The sequence below is a fragment of the Ranitomeya variabilis genome, chromosome 5 (assembly GCF_051348905.1).
Source record: "Ranitomeya variabilis isolate aRanVar5 chromosome 5, aRanVar5.hap1, whole genome shotgun sequence".
NCBI classification, from domain to species: domain Eukaryota; kingdom Metazoa; phylum Chordata; class Amphibia; order Anura; family Dendrobatidae; genus Ranitomeya; species Ranitomeya variabilis.
The window spans coordinates 529,255,298-529,271,782 of NC_135236.1; the positions used below are offsets into that span (position 1 = coordinate 529,255,298).

Genomic DNA, 16,485 nt, shown 5'->3' on the forward strand with positions numbered 1-16,485 from the left:
TGTTTTTTCAAAATGTGGTTTGTTTGCACGGGATTCCTGAGAACATTGTTTCTGACAGAGGATCCCAGTTTGTGTCTAGATTTTGGCGGACCTTTTGTGCTAAGTTGGGCATTGAATTTTCTTTTTCGTCGGCCTTCCATCCTCAGACGAATGGCCAAACCGAGCGAACTAATCAGACCTTGGAGACTTATTTAAGATGTTTTGTTTCTGCTGACCAGGACGACTGAGTTACTTTTTTACCGTTGGCCGAGTTTGCCCTTAATAATCGGGCTAGTTCTGCTACTTTGGTTTCTCCTTTTTTTTGTAATTCGGGGTTTCATCCTCGTTTTTCCTCGGGTCAGGTGGAGCCTTCTGACTGTCCTGGAGTGGATGTTGTGGTGGATAGGTTGCATCAGATTTGGAATCATGTGGTGGACAATTTGAAGTTGTCACAAGAGAAGGCTCAGCTCTTTGCCAACCGCCGTCGCTGTGTGGGTCCCCGACTTCGCGTTGGGGACTTGGTGTGGTTGTCTTCTCGCTTCGTTCCTATGAAGGTCTCCTCTCCTAAGTTCAAGCCTCGGTTTATCGGTCCTTATAAGATTCTGGAAGTCCTTGGCCCTGTGTCATTCCGTCTGGACCTCCCGGCATCATTTGCTATTCATAATGTGTTCCATCGCTCGTTTTTGCGGAGGTATGTGGTACCTGTGGTTCCTCCGGTTGAGCCTCCTGCCCTGGTGCTGGTTGAGGGAGAATTGGAGTACGTGGTGGAGAAGATCTTGGATTCTCGTGTTTCTAGACGGAGGCTCCAGTATTTGGTCAAGTGGAAGGGCTATGGTCAGGAGGATAATTCTTGGGTTGTCGCCTCTGATGTTCATGCGGACGATTTGGTTCGTGCCTTCCATGTGGCTCATCCTGATCGCCCTGGGGGTTTTCATGAGGGTTCGGTGACCCCTCCTTAAGGGGGGGGTACTGTTGTGAACTCTGTTTTCGGGTTCCCTCTTGTGGTCACTGGTGGTATGGTGTGACTTTTGCTTTGGGCTCCCCCTGGTGGCTTTGTTTGTTATCCTGCTGGTCTCTGGCTATCAGCTGGTTCGTTATCCTCTGGGAGGTTCCTATATAGCTCTGTTTCTCTTTCACTTGTTGCCGGCTGTCGATGTAATCAGTGCTACTCAGATTCCTTCTGACTACTTTGCTCCCAGTCCATCCAGGACAAAGCTAAGTTTTGTTTGCTCATTTTTTGATCAGCAGTGTTTATCATGTTTTCTTGTCCAGCTTGCTAAAATGTGATTTCCTCGCTTGCTGGATGCTCTAGTGGACTGAGTTTCTCCCCACACACCATTAGTTGGTGTGTGGGTTCTTGTAATCTCAGGATGGATATTTTTTAAGGGTTTTTTATTGATCGCATAGACCCCTGCTCTACTTTCTGCTTTCTAGTACTAGTGGGCCTCTTTTGCTGAATCTGATTTCATCCCTACGTATGTGCCTTCTTCTTATTTCACCGTTAATATTTGTTGGGGGCTTCTATATCTTTGGGGATTATTTCTCTGGAGGCAAGCGAGGTCTTTCTTTCTCTTTAGGGGTAGCTAGTTCCTCAGGCTGGCTCGAGACGTCTAGGAATTTTTTAGGCACATTCACCGGCTACCTCTAATTGTTTTGGATAGGTTCAGATTTGCGATCAGTCCAGCTACCATCTCCCTAGAGCTTGTCCTTAGTTTATTCACTTGCTGGTCTATTCGTGATCCTCAGCCACTAAGGATCATAACAGAGGCGGCGGCCATTTTCTTGCCACACACCTGAAAAGTGGAAGACACGGAGCGCGGGCATTCGGCTCAGGATGAGCAGGCTGAACACTTGGAGGTACGAGAGGAGGATTGCACGGTATGAGCCCTGAGAGACGGGCCCCACGCTCCCCTCATTAATCACATAAAGCGCCGGCCGACTCCCAGCGCTTGCACTAATATATGTGCTTCTCCCCTCTGCTCCCACTGCCCGGACCACGGCTGGACTAGCTGGTGATCCAGCTTATTACTTGTCACGCTGGGATTACAGTAATCTTTTATTACACTGCCTAGAAGAGGAAACTGCATTGGATAGAGATAAATAAGGAGTGGTGTATGCCACATTACATGCTGAACTCCTTTGGCTCTCAGCCTTGCTTCCCTGGCCCCCCCTCCCCTGAGGCCATAATTGTAACTGTTGCAACAACTTACTGACTCTGCAGGGCACTGTTTTGCAAAGAGCTTGCAAGCTATATAGTGGCTTTGAGAACAGTTGTTTATACTACTATACGCTGGCACGACAGGCTTATAATGTCTATATTCTACTAAAGTGTATTGCAATCTCAAGACTTTAACTATGCACCATTCAAGAAACTCAAGTGCATCTGAAAAGCTGAAAAAATAAGTGCGACCTGACCCCTCTGAGAACCTGCGACCGCATAAAGACAGCTCATCTGGGGTCAAATCTACAGGCCAGCGGAAAAACCACACTTCTAATAGTGGGTAGGGAGAGGAACAAGAGGATTTAACTTTAAAACAGGCATCTGAACAGCTGATGCAAGCTATATCCTTAACTAGGACATCCCTGTCTGGGAAAATAGAGGAGGTACTCTCTGAGGTGGGACGCCTCCAGCAAGACATGCAAACCATGAGTGGCCGGATTACGGAAGTTGAATCACGGTTATGCATATCCTTTTTCTTAGTTTTTCTTGATAGTCTTTCTCATATGCATATGGTTGATCCCTGACTCACTTATGCTTTGTGGTGCCCGCTACTTTCTTTATATACTTGAATCACGGATATCTCGCCTGGAAGACAATTCCATACCTATGTAGGCTAAACTGACCAAAGTATCTGGCTCTATAAATGCTTGGAAGCAGAAGGCGGATGATCTAGAAAACAGATTACGTTGAAACAATGTCCTTATTATTGGGTTGCCCGAACGCTCAGAAGGTCAACAACCTGAACAATTTTTGGAGAATTGGCTCAAAGATATTCTAGGGAATTAATTCTCCTCAACTTTTTCTGCGGAGAGGGCCCACAGGGTTTCTACAAGGCCTCTTCCTCCGGGCACTCCACCGAGACCCTTTTTGGCGCGTATTCTCAACTGCAGGGACAGGGATGCTATACTTCGCAAGGCAAGGCAAAAGAGCCCCATCAAATTTAACAATGCCACTGTTTCAATTTTTCCTGATTTTTCATTGGAACTTCAGAAGCAACGGGCTCAATTCATGGAGATAAAGAAGCAACTCAGAGAAAAGAACATACTCTACTCAATGATCTATCCAGCCTGACTTCAAATTGTTTATGAGGGCTCCACTTCTTTTTTTGCATCCCCAGCGGAGGCTGAGGAATGGATGCGCTCTTATGTAGGGGTGGGGGGTGGGAGGGAAGAAATCCTAAATTGTTTGACGTCTCTATATTTGGGTACATTGGAAAAGGAACTTCCTCATCGTGGGGTTTTTCTTCCCCTCCTTTTTCTCTTCCCTTTATTTTTTGGTAATCGAAGCTCTTTCCGCTAACATCCAAGATAACACCTATACCGGACTCTATGTTCAGAGATGGTACCCTCTTTATTAGACTGCGATAGGAGCATGAAACTCTGCTCCCTTTTGAAGCATTTTTTGCTTTTTCTTGTTCAAAGTTTGTCAGTTATTGTTGTTTTTTTTTATAGAAATTGCTGCCATGATTTTCTCCATTATTTGTTTATTTGTAAGAAAGGTGATCAGTGTGATGATGCATATTATGTTTGGATGAAGGGGCATGGCATCTGATATTACATGTATGACTTGGAATGTGAGAGGCCTCGGAACACCTAGAAAGAGGGTTAAAGTATTTTCTCAGATACGTCGCTATCACCTCCATGTTATAGCTCTGGTTGAGACACATCTGACTAGGGACTCAGCTCGTTATGTGCAAAAGCCCTGGGGGCAGTGGTCTGTACATGCATTCCACACCCGTTACTCTAGAGGGGTTTGTTTGCTAATTCACAAAGATGTTAGATGGGAGGTTAGAGAGGTTCGGAGGGATCCAGAGGGACGCTTCATATTTGTACATGCGACTGTGAACTTGAAAGACTTTGTTATAATGTGTATATACAATCCCCCTCGGCTAATATGTCAGTCATTAAAAAGGCGGTGAGCTTTGCTTTAATTTATCCAGACGCACATGTTATGTGCATGGGAGATTTTAATTTGGTTATGGACGATTGCTTCGATAGGCTCAGATTGGACAGCGTGGCCTCGGAGGTGACTTCTTCTCCGTCTCGGGTATCACTACTTATGGAAGGTACTGGTTGGTCAGATTTATGTAGAACGCACCATCCAGATGTTAGAGAATTTACCTGTCATTCATCCGTTATACGTACTCTGTCTCGGTTAGATTACATATTTGGATCCAGTAATTTGGCGATATGGGTGGGGGAGGTGAAACATGGGAGTAGAGATCATATCCCAATAATTCTTAAACTTAGATTTAGTCATACGAGAAGCAACATAGTTTGGAAATTAAACCAATTAAGGCTGAAACTGATAGGGCCCAATGACAGAACTGTAGATCAGCTGGACTGTTTTGTCTCATCCCATCCAGACCCACACAATATTAATATTTTTTGGGATGTTCTTAAAGCATACCTGAGGGGTTGTTTATCCTCTACAATCTCATATATTAAACATAAGACCTCACAGGAGGATGACAATTGGAGAGGCGTCTGAGAGACTCAGAAGCAGCCTACATAGCTAATCAAACAAGTGCAAACAGAGCTGAATGGTTACTTTCTTATAGACTACATGGCCAATATACTGACACTAAATCTAAGCGTAAGCTGTTTTTTACTCAACAGGCATACTTTGAACTAGGAAACCAGTCTAGTAAACTTCTAGCATTTATGGTGCACCAACACAACGCATCTAACACTATACTTAAAAACCGGGAACCAGATGCTTCAATAGTTACTTTGACAGATGGCATACTTCAATGTTTTCATAACTATTATAAAAAATTATACAGCTCCAAGGGGGACTTTGATACTTTGGATTGTCTAAATTATTTATCAGACATAGAATTCCCTACTCTGAGTCCAACACAACAAGCTTTCTTAGATGCAGATTTTATTCTTGAAGAGATAAATGTGGCCATAGCAGATTTGGCTTCTGGAAAAGCACCGGGTCCAGATGGATTTCCCATAGAATTATATAAGAAATACCGAGACATTCTAGCGCCAATTCTTTTGAAAGTATTTCAGGGGATTTGGAGGGGGGGTTCCTTACCAGACTCCTATTATGAAGCAACTATTATAGTTTTAAAAAAGATGGGAAGGACCCTCTGAAGTGTGGATCATATCATCCCATTTCCTTAGTAAATGTGGACTACAACATTTTTACTAAAATTCAGGCCACTAGGTTAAATATGGTAATATTGGACATAATACACCGAGACCAGACTGGATTTATGCCAGGTAAGAGTACGTCTATTAATATCAGGAGAGTTCAGTCAATAGCCCAATATAGTTCGTTGGTACTAGAGAATAAGTGGGCCATGGCCTCGCTGGAAGCGGACAAGGCTTTTGACTCTCTTGAATGGCCTTTCCTATTTGCATGTATACAGAAATATCGATTTGGTCCTAAATTTCAAAAATGGATTCACGCAATATACTTGAAACCAAAAGCCCGGTTAATTATTAATAATTCTGTATCTGAAACATTCTCCTTGGAAAGGGGAACATGTCAGGTTTGCCCTCTTTCTCCGGCCCTCTTTGCCCTTGCGATTGAAGCACTAGCGATACGTATGAGATCCACTCCAGCTATTCAGGGCATTAGAATAGCAGGCCGCACAGACATTATTGGTCTATATGCGGATGATATGGTAGTATTTATGGATGAAGTAGAGGAGACACTGCCACATGTGATCACTACTATAGAAGGATTTAGTACGCACTCCGGGTTATACATCAATTGGGATAAATCTGCTTTAACCCCTTCCCGACATGTGACGGTATAGTACGTCACATGTCGGGACCCCCGCTTTGATGTGCGCTCCGGCGGTGAGCGCACATCAAAGTCGCGACATGTCAGCTGTTTTTTACAGCTGACATGTGCGCGCAATAGCGGCGGGTGAAATCGCGATCACCCGCCGCTATTAACTAGTTAAATGCCGCTGTCAAACGCAGACAGCGGCATTTAACTACCGCATCCGGCCGTGCGGCCGGATATGAGCGCATCGCCGACCCCTGTCACATGATCGGGGGTCGGCGATGCTCCTCCATTGTAACCATAGAGGTCCTTGAGACCTCTATGGTTACTGATTGCCGGTGGCTGTGAGCGCCCCCCTGTGGTCGGCGCTCACAGCACACCTGCATTTTAGCTACATAACAGCGATCTGATGATCGCTGTTATGTAGCAGAGCCGATCGGGCTGTGCCTGCTTCTAGCCTCCCATGGAGGCTATAGAAGCATGGCAAAAGTAAAAAAAAAAAGTTTTTAAAAATGTGAAAAAAATAAAAAAAACATAAAAGTTTAAATCACCCCCCTTTCGCCCCAATCAAAATAAATCAATAAAAAAAAAAAAAAAAACACACATATTTGGTATCGCCGCGTTCAGAATCGCCCGATCTATCAATTAAAAAAAAGCATTAACCTGATCGCTAAATGGCGTAATGAGAAAAAAATTCGAAACGCCAGATTTACGTTTTTTTGGTCGCCACGACATTGCATTAAAATGCAATAACGGGCGATCAAAAGAACGTATCTACACCAAAATGCTATCATTAAAAACGCCAGCTCGGCACGCAAAAAATAAGCCCTCACCTGACCCCAGATCACGAAAAATGGAGACGCTACGAGTATCGGAAAATGGCGCAATTTTGTTTTGTTTTGTTTTTTGCAAAGTTTGGAATTTTTTTTCACCACTTAGGTGAAAAATAACCTAGTCATGTTAGGTGTCTATGAACTCGTAGTGACCTGGAGAATCATAATGGCAGGTCAGTTTTAGCATTTAGTGAACCTAGCAAAATAGGCAAGCAAAAAACAAGTGTGGGATTGCACTTTTTTTGCAATTTCACTGCACTTGGAATTTTTTTCCCGTTTTCTAGTACACGACATGCTAAAACCAATGATGTCGTTCAAAAGTACAACTCGTCCCGCAAAAAATAAGCCCTCACATGGCCAAATTGACGGAAAAATAAAAAAGTTATGGCTCTGGGAAGGAGGGGAGCGAAAAACGAAAACGGAAAAACGGAAAAAGCTCCGGGGGTGAAGGGGTTAATGCCTCTCTCCCGCATTCCAACATATCATCTTGAAATGTTATTCCTATTACCCTAATTTTAAATACTTGGGAATAATTATATCAAAATGCAGTGGACTTGATCTACAGCTCAATATTTTCCCGTAGCTAGACCTAGTCAAGCACAAGTTCATTGTTTTGAGTAAATTACCGTTGTCAGTTTCTGGACGCATAAATCTGGTTAAAATGATACTACTTCCGAAGCTCAATTATTCCCTCCAACATAGTGCTGCATCGGTTCCTAAATCCTTTTTCTCAAGCTTAAACTCTCTAACGTCGTCCTTTATATGGGGGAAGGCTAGACATAAGCTTAAGTTATCTGCCCTACATAGATCTAAACAAATGGGAGGAGCGGCGCTACCAGACTTTTTTCTGTACTATTTGGCCGGCTAACTTAGAGCTAGTAAATGGATGCCTGGGGGTTGTTTACCAAACTTAGAGAGCCATTTGGCTCATGTTGCAAGGATTGATTGCCCATTGGGTTTTTTAGAAATAAACCTAATTCCCCTAAATTACTACCTCTACTCCGGTTGGCGCGATTGATTTGGAAACAGGTAAAAAAAGTACTCCACTTTGATGGAATTGTAGCCGAAATGCCATTATGGAATAATGAATATTTCCCAAGGTTATTGAATCATCCATCAGCTCAGTTCTGGATGTTATATGGTGTTTCTTCAATTAATGATTTATATGAGCAGGGCGTTCTGATGTCTATTGAACAAATGCAAATTAAATATAATGTCCCTAAATCCCAATTGTTTTGCTCTTTGCAGCTTAGTACCGCGATCCAATCACATATGTACTATATAACTGTCTAAGGGTCACTTCCGTCTTTCTGTCTGTCTGTCACAGAAATCCCAAGTCGCTGACTGGTTGCGGTCAAACGGCCATGACCAATCAGCGGCGAGCACTGTGCGGCCGCTCCCTACTCCCCTGCCATCAGGGCCCACTCCATACTCCCCTCCAGTCAGCGCTCACACAGGGTTAATGGCAACGTTAAAGGACCGCATTATGCCAAGGTGTAACGCAGTCTGTTAATGCTGCTATTAACCCTGTGTGACCAACTTTTTACTATTGATGCTGCCTATGCAGCATCAATAGTAAAAAGATCTAATGTTGAAAAAAATAAAAAATCATTATATACTCACCTTCCAGCGCCTTTCCCACTCCTCGCGACGGTCCGGTCCATGCATTGCGGTCTCGTGAGATGATGACGTAGCAGTCTCGCAAGACCGCTACATCATCATCTTGCGAGACTGCACTGCACTCTTGGGACCAGAGCATCGCGAGGAGCATCGGTAAACTCCTGGGCTGGATCCGGGGGCCGAGGGAAGGTGAGTATATAACTATTTTTAATTTTAATTCTTTTTTTAACAGGGATATGGTGCCCACATTGCTATATACTACGTGGGCTGTGTTAGATACTGCGTGGGCTGTGTTATATACTACATCTCTGTGCTATATACTATGTTGGCTGTGCTATATACTACGTGGCTGTGGTATATATTACGTGGCTGGGCAATATACTACATTGCTGTGCTCTATACTACGTGGCCTGGGTTATATACTGCATGGGCAGTGTTATATACTACGTCTCTGTGCTATATACTATGTGACTTTGCTATATACTACGTGGCTGTGCAATATATTACGTGGCTGTGCAATATACTACGTGGCTGTGCAATATATTACGTGGCTGTGCAATATACTACGTGTCTGTGCTATATACTACATGGCTGGGCAATATACTACGTGGCTGGGCAATATACTACTTGGCTGGGCAATATACTATATGTCTGTGCTATATACTACGTGGCTGTGCTATTTACTATGTGGGCTGTGCTATATACTACGTGGCTGGGCAATATACTACATGGCTGTGCTATATACTGCGTGGCTGTGTTATATACTAGGTGGGCTGTGTTATATGCTACTTGGCTGTGCTATATTTCTCTGCTGTATCTGTGCATCATGAATCGTGGTATGTGTTAAAGAGGGGGGCCCACTGAGACTCTTTCACCCGGGGCCCTCAAAAACCTGGGGCCGGTCTTGGCTTCACTGATTGGTCACGCCCGACCACGAACAATCAGCGACAGGCGCAGTCCACCCGCGAATTGGCACGGAATTTGAACCACGCTTCGCTAATTGGTCACGGCCAGCCGAATCCTGTGTATAAATTGCATTATTCTGAAAACTTCATAAATAAACTACATACATATTCAAGAATACCCGATGCGTTAGAATCAGGCCACCATCTAGTACACAGTATAAATGTGACGCAACAAATATCATCCTTCCCATTGATAGGGATCCTTAAGGCCATGTGCACACGTTCAGTATTTTTCGCGTTTTTTTCGCGTTTTTTCGCTATAAAAACGTGATAAAAACGCGGAAAAAACGCTAACATATGCCTCCCATTATTTTCAGTGTATTCCGCATTTTTTGTGCAAATGTAGCCTTTTTTTCCGCGAAAAAAGCGCATCGCGGAAAAAAAAGCAACATGTTCATTAAAATACGGAATTGCAGGGGATTCCGCACACCTAGGGGTCCATTGATCTGCTTACTTCCCGCACGGGGCTGTGCACACCATGCGGGAAGTAAGCAGATTATGTGCGGTTGGTACCCAGGGTGGAGGAGAGGAGACTCTCCTCCACGCACTGGGCACCATATAATTGGTAAAAAAATAAGAATTAAAATAAAAAATAGTCCTATACTCACCCTCTGATGGCCCCCGAAGTGTTCCCGCCTCTGTGCTGCACGCTGGCTTCGGTTCCTGACTTCCTGTAGCTGGTGTGCGGTGAAGGACCTTGCCGAATGACGTCACTGTCCTGTGATTGGCCGAGACCGCTCACGTGACCGTGACGTCATGGAAGGCCCTGCGCGCACACATCAGCTATAGGAACGGACGCCGGTGAGGAGATCTGATGTCTGCGGGTGAGTATAAGCATTTTTTTTATTTTTTTTATTATTTTTAAACGTTCTATCTTTTACTATAGATGCTGCAAAAGCAGCATCTATAGTAACAAGTTGGTCACACTTGTCAAACGCTATGTTTGACAAGTGTGACCAACTTGTCAGTCAGTTTTCCAAGCGATGCTACAGATCGCTTGGAAAACTTTAGCATTCTGCAAGCTAATTACACTTGCAGAATGCTAAAAAAACGCAAAAAAAACGGAAAAAAAACGCAAAAAAAAAATATGCGGATTTCTTGCAGAAAATTTCCGGTTTTCTTCAGGAAATTTCTGCAAGAAATCCGCAACGTGTGCACATACCCTAAGTCGCAGGGACTCCGTGGTCTTATCTCTGCACTATATACATATATGTTATCCACGGGCGCTGACTCTGCTTTACTTCCAATTAAAGAAAAGTGGAAACTTCTGGTTCCTGATCTTCAAGATGAGGACTGGGAAACAATTCTTGAGTCCCCAACCAAAGTATCCCCTTCGGCTAACAATAAAATGATCCAAATGTATATGATACACCAATCATACTTAACCCCGTTATGATTATTCAAAATAGGGTGGTCTCAATCTTCAGAATGCCTTAGATGCCATTCAATGGATGCAGATTTTATACACATGATATGGGGTTGTCCAATTATCCTATCTTTCTGGAAAGAGGTGACTTCGTTGTTGTCCTCCCTTGTACACATTCCAGTTCCTTTGAAACCATTAGTGTGTTTATTTGGAGTTTTGGAGGAAGAGATATGGGGACATCATGTCCAAATTTTTTTGAGAGAGACACTTTTCTTAGCAAGGAAAATGATAGCCTTACGTTGGATGGACAACACACATCCATCTCTCAGAGCCTGGGTGAAGTTGGTAAACTCAGTCATACCTTATGAACGAACTTTATACCAGAATCGGGGCTGTTTAGGGAAATGTAATAAAATTTGGGATGTATGGAACTCGTCGTACCTCACTATGTCATCACACGGGTAATGGCCTAGCTCCAATTTGATAGAGTTTAAGGTGGATTTGGCATCAGCTCGCACTACGTTCTAATACTGAATTACTAATGGGATGGAGATTGTTATGGCAGTAGGATTGTTTTAAGTTTTAAGCTTTAAGTCTTAAGTAACTACTTTAGACATACTGTAATATCTTGAGCTAATTTAATTGTTTTCTTCATAGATATTAGGATGACTGTATATGTTCTGATCTGAATATATGCCAACCATGTATGTCTTAATTTTGTTGTTGTTTAATAAACAAATTTAAAAAAAAAAAAGCTCATTATCCACACTGGTAAGGAAGCAAAAGACTAGTCTATCATTTATTGCAGGTATCATTCTATACTTACTTCTCTCGGTTGAAAACAATGAAATCTCTCTCCACGGTATCTAAATGTTCTTGCAAATTGCCATTCTTCAATATTACAAAGTACAATCCAGGTAGGAGAGCAATAAAGAAAAGAATAAAGCATTTAATAAGCTAAAAACGACTTCTCCAAGCATACAAATATCAAAATAGATATGTAGCCAATTTTAACTTAAAGGGGTTGGTCACTATTTTATAAGTCTCTTGTTTTACTTGAATAAATAACATCCTGTTACAAATCCTTCCATAACCTGAGCTGCTCTCTTGGTCATGTAATCTCTGGCAGGAATCTGACAGGTGGGCGTCGCTTGCTGTGTGGATGGGCGGGGCTCTAATCAGTAGAGCTCACACACAATCTCTTCCTGTAGCCACAGCTCTGCCTCCAAGCTATTATATACCCTCTCTCCTGTAGGCATATAGCTTGGAGGTAGAGCTGTGGCTACAGGAAGAGACTGTGTGTGAGCTCTGCTGAATAGAGTCCCGCAACACTAATGTCAGGGATCTTAGATGACACCACTTCAGCACAGCATTTAATCCCTTAATGACTGCTGATACACCTTTTAATGGTGGCAGTTAAGCGTACTTATTCCTTAGAACTGCTTTTTAATGGCGCTGAGAAATAAGGTTATAGCGCCCCCAGCGTCGGGCCGGTTTTTACCATCCCCAGTGTTGCGATCACTGTTATTCACCGAATAATGGCGACTGCAAAAAATAGTCTAATTTCCCATTTATTTCTCTCTCCTCTGATATGATCTAGCACATCAGAGGAGAGAGGTGAGAGAAATGGGGTCGTCTGAGCCCCTCCGGTACTTCTGGTGTCCCCTGGCTCTGTCCCCCAGCCCTCGGCGTCTTCTTCCAGGAACAAAATGGAGGGCACATGCACAGTGTGCCCCTCAAGCTTTGCCGGCTGGCACCCGGCAACAATAGGAGATTTTTCCTATTGCTTCAGTTTGATCACTGTGATATGGTCTATCACAGTGATTAAAATTAAAAAAGTAAATCAAGCACCCCTTTATGACTTTCTTAGTTAGGTAAAAATAATGAAATAAAAAAAGGTATTTTTAAAAAACATTTCCATTAGGGTTAGGGTTGGGGCTAGGGTTAGGGTTGGGATTAGAGCTAGGGTTATGGTTGGAGCTAGGGTTAAGGTTGGAGAAGGGTTAGAGTTAGGGTTGGGGGTTAGAGCTAGGGCTAGGGTTGGACTAGCGTTGGGCTAGGGTTAGGGTTGGGGCTACGGTTAGGGTTGGGGCTATGGTTAGGGCTATGGTTAGGGTTGGGGCTATAGTAGGGTTGTCGATAGTGTTGGGGCTAAAGTTGTATTGGAATTAGGGTTGTGTTGGGGTTAGGGTTGTGGTGTTGGGGTTAGGGTTGGGATTAGGGTTAGGGGTATGTTGATGTTAGGGTTGGGGTTAGGGCTGTGTTAGGGTTGGAGTTAGAATTGGGGGGGTTTCCACTGTTTAGGTACATCAGGCGGTCTCCAAACGCAACAGGGTGCCCACCATTGATTCCAGCCAATTTTCCATTCAAAAAGTAAAACTATGCTCCCTCCCTTCTGAGCCCTGCCATGCGCCAAAACAGTGGCTTTCCTCCACATACGGGGTATCAGCGTACTCAGGAGAAATTGCACAACAAATTTTGTGGTCCAATTTCTCTTTATACCCTTTTTTGTGAAAAAAGTAAAATGTCCATTTTTTCCTTCCACATTGCTTTAGTTCTCGTGAAGCACCTGAAGGGTTAATAAACTTCTTGAATGTGATTTTGCACACCTTGAGGGGTGCAGTCTTTAGAATGGTGTTACCTTTGGGTATTTTCTGTTAGATTGACCCCTCCAAACTGACTTCAAATGTGAGGTGGTCCCTAAAAAAATGGTTTGTAAATTTTGTTAGAAAAATGAGAAATCAGTGGTCAACTTTTAACCCTTATATTGTCCTAACCAAAAATTTTTTTTTTCCAAAACTGTGCTGAGGTGACGTAGACATGTGGGAAATGTTATTTATTAACTATTTTGTGTGATATGATTTAAGGGCACGCAAATTAAAAGTTTGAAAATTGCTAAAGTTTCAAATTTTTTGCCAAATTTCCGTTTTTTTCATAAATAGACGCAAGTCATAGCGAAGAAATTTTACCACTAACATGAAGTACAATATGTCACAAAAAAAGTCTCAGAATCATTGGGATCCATTGAGGTGTTTCAGAGCTATAACCTCATAAAATGACAGTGGTCAGAATTGTAAAAATTGGCCTGGTCATCAAGTACAAAATTGGCTCTGTCCCTAATGGGTTAAAAAAAAAACTCTCTGGAGTGGTGCTTTAAAGATTCATTAGTTAATGTCCTTTTTTACCAGAAAAATAATGCAACATGCACAGAGTGATGGAAACAGACGTACTCCATGAGATTAAAACTGAACTGACACACTCGGATATACTAAAGCAAGTCTGTCATATGAGTGTATGGGTAGTGACTGAAGAAATGGAAAGTGACAAGTCGGTAAGCTTGCAATCGTCACCATTAACAAAACTGGATATGTAATTCATAAGTCATTGTGAAGGAAAGCCACTTTCAGTTAATAATAGAATGGTAAACTGGAATTAATTATCTTTTGCTGATCATTTACAAAGTAATTAATGTTTTGCTTATGGAATAGAATTAAAAAGCACTTAAGTTAAGTGGCTTCATATCTATCTTCAGGAATTTAAGTGTTCCCAATGTAATTTACTTGTCCCATTCATCAATGTCTCCATATTGGAACCTGGCCCCTAATGTAGCTGCCAAACTGAATCAGACATCTGTAAAAAGTCATGCAGAAAAAAAACCTGCCGATATTTACTGCAAACTGTAATTAGTAGTGGTAAGTATGGTTTGTACAGTTATCGCAAAGACAACCGGCAAAAACACCCTCGTGTAATGACAGTGCATCATGGCTCATGTGTTTCAGAAACCTAGATTTTGTTATTAGGGGCTCAAGCCACCTTTATTCTGTTAAACATATTCCTAGAAAACAGTTTTTTTCTCTTACCGTTGTTGTACGACTTTTTCCATTATCCTTCACTTTTTTGGCCAGTCTCTTTTTTTTCTTGTGCAAAGGCTTTGATTCTAGTATCATCTCTTCAAGTTCAAATGTTGGATCACAGTTCAGTCGTCCTTTCTGGTTATATAACAGATAAAAGACAATTAATAATTTGCAATGTTATCCTTCATTCTATTGATGGTAGTACCAGATGTCAGACCCATGCTGATCATCACTGTGGCATATGCTGCTAGTATGAAAAATCTCTGATAATTTAGAGTAATAATTTATATCTTAAATACCTAGGGCCCCGATTCATAAAAGAGAATACGCCAGAATTGTAAATTAGAGAGGATATCCGGAATTTAAAAAAAAATAGTATGCCTGAGCATTACAGCCATGTAGCTGCCATGTAGGTAGGCAACTACCTCTCTGTTGAACCCTGCGATAATCAATGACCACTCCTCCCAGAGATTCAGCTACTTCCTTAGCAGCAATTTCTCTTCCTGTTGACAGGGCGGGACTACTAGAGTCATGCTGATTTACAGCCAGCTTTCCCCAATTAGGCAGAGGGTAGGCAACTATCAATCAACATGACACCAGTAGTCCCACCCTGTCAACAGGAATATAAACTGCCTTTCTGTTGGCATAACATCAGCGGAAGATTGTGACAGCTCTGTGCCAGCGGAGAACGGCGCCAACCACAACAGGCAGGTAGGTAGCAACTACCTGCCTGTTAGTGCTTAGGCACATTTTTTTATTTTTTTTAAGTGCACACCCAGAGATACCGGACAATACATTTTATTAAACACCATATAACGTCATGATGGAAAACAATTAAATCATGACAACCCAGTAGATATGTATTAATCACTGTGCAACAATAAAATGCAATAATAATAAACTAATATGAACATGGAGGCACTAAAATAGATAATAGTCAATATTATATCTCATAGTAAAAACTAAAAAGGAAGAAAGGAAGTATCCAAACAAGGGATTAACCAAAGTATCTCCCTTGTTTGCATACTTCCTTTCTTCCTAAGTTGTTACTTATGATATGATGTAGGTTGATACTGAGTGATGCCCATCATTGTCATTTCATATTTCACAGTATGTTGTAAGAAGTTAAGTATGTCTGAACATGTATAAAATACTGAAACCATAAAGAAGCAATTTTAACAGCTCTGATAAGGAATATTGCTGTAGTAGCATTATGAGCACAACTGTAAACTCTGATCTTACCGTAGGTGTAAATTCTGGAATCATTTTTTTCTGCAGTACTGCATCCCAGTTAATATCTGATAAACTTGGAAAGTTCTGGATGTCAGTGAAGCATGAAAAGCGTTCCTCTGGATTTCTGTCTAACAACTGCAATATATAAAACATATATCAATAGGATTTCCATACGGGTGCAACTAGTAACATAATCATGTGTGATCACTTCATCAATGACTATCTTCAGAGCAGAAGGTGGTATCTTTGGATCTCTCACCAAAGGAATTAGATGCAGTCATATGACCCAGAGTAAACTGATATGTTGAGAATTTCTTTAAAAGTGAGCACCAAATAATACTAGCCAAACCTAGTCTGCCCAACACTCTCTAAGAGAAACTATAGACAAACTTGTTTAAAGCGAACCGGTCACCAGGATTTTGCTAAGTAAACTATAGGCATTGTCAGGTTGTCACTGTTGCACTGATTAAAATGATACTAGAGTTGAAAATAATCCGTCTTGTGGTTCTTGTTTAATATTTGTTTGCAGGTTTGAGTTAATGAGATTCTAGTGCTTCGGGGTGACCTGTGGGTGGTTCCTTTTTTGGTGCTCTGACCTTATCATCATCCTTCTGAGCTTAAATGACAGGTCACTCAACCTTCAGTGACCTGCGCCCTACTTTAAATA

The 16,485-nt window shown here is 42.1% G+C and overlaps 1 protein-coding gene across 1 annotated transcript in view; it reads right to left on the minus strand.

Annotated features, from left to right (window-relative positions):
- STK32A (serine/threonine kinase 32A) overlaps nucleotides 1-16,485 on the minus strand; it is a 383,738-nt gene that overhangs the window by 20,297 nt on the left and 346,956 nt on the right. The window contains exons 9-11 of the mRNA XM_077261153.1: nucleotides 15,828-15,953; nucleotides 14,592-14,720; nucleotides 11,558-11,622 (exon numbers count right to left, since the gene is read on the minus strand). Of these exons, the coding sequence (XP_077117268.1) occupies nucleotides 11,558-11,622; nucleotides 14,592-14,720; nucleotides 15,828-15,953 (320 nt within the window). The remainder of the gene's footprint in view (nucleotides 1-11,557; nucleotides 11,623-14,591; nucleotides 14,721-15,827; nucleotides 15,954-16,485) is intronic.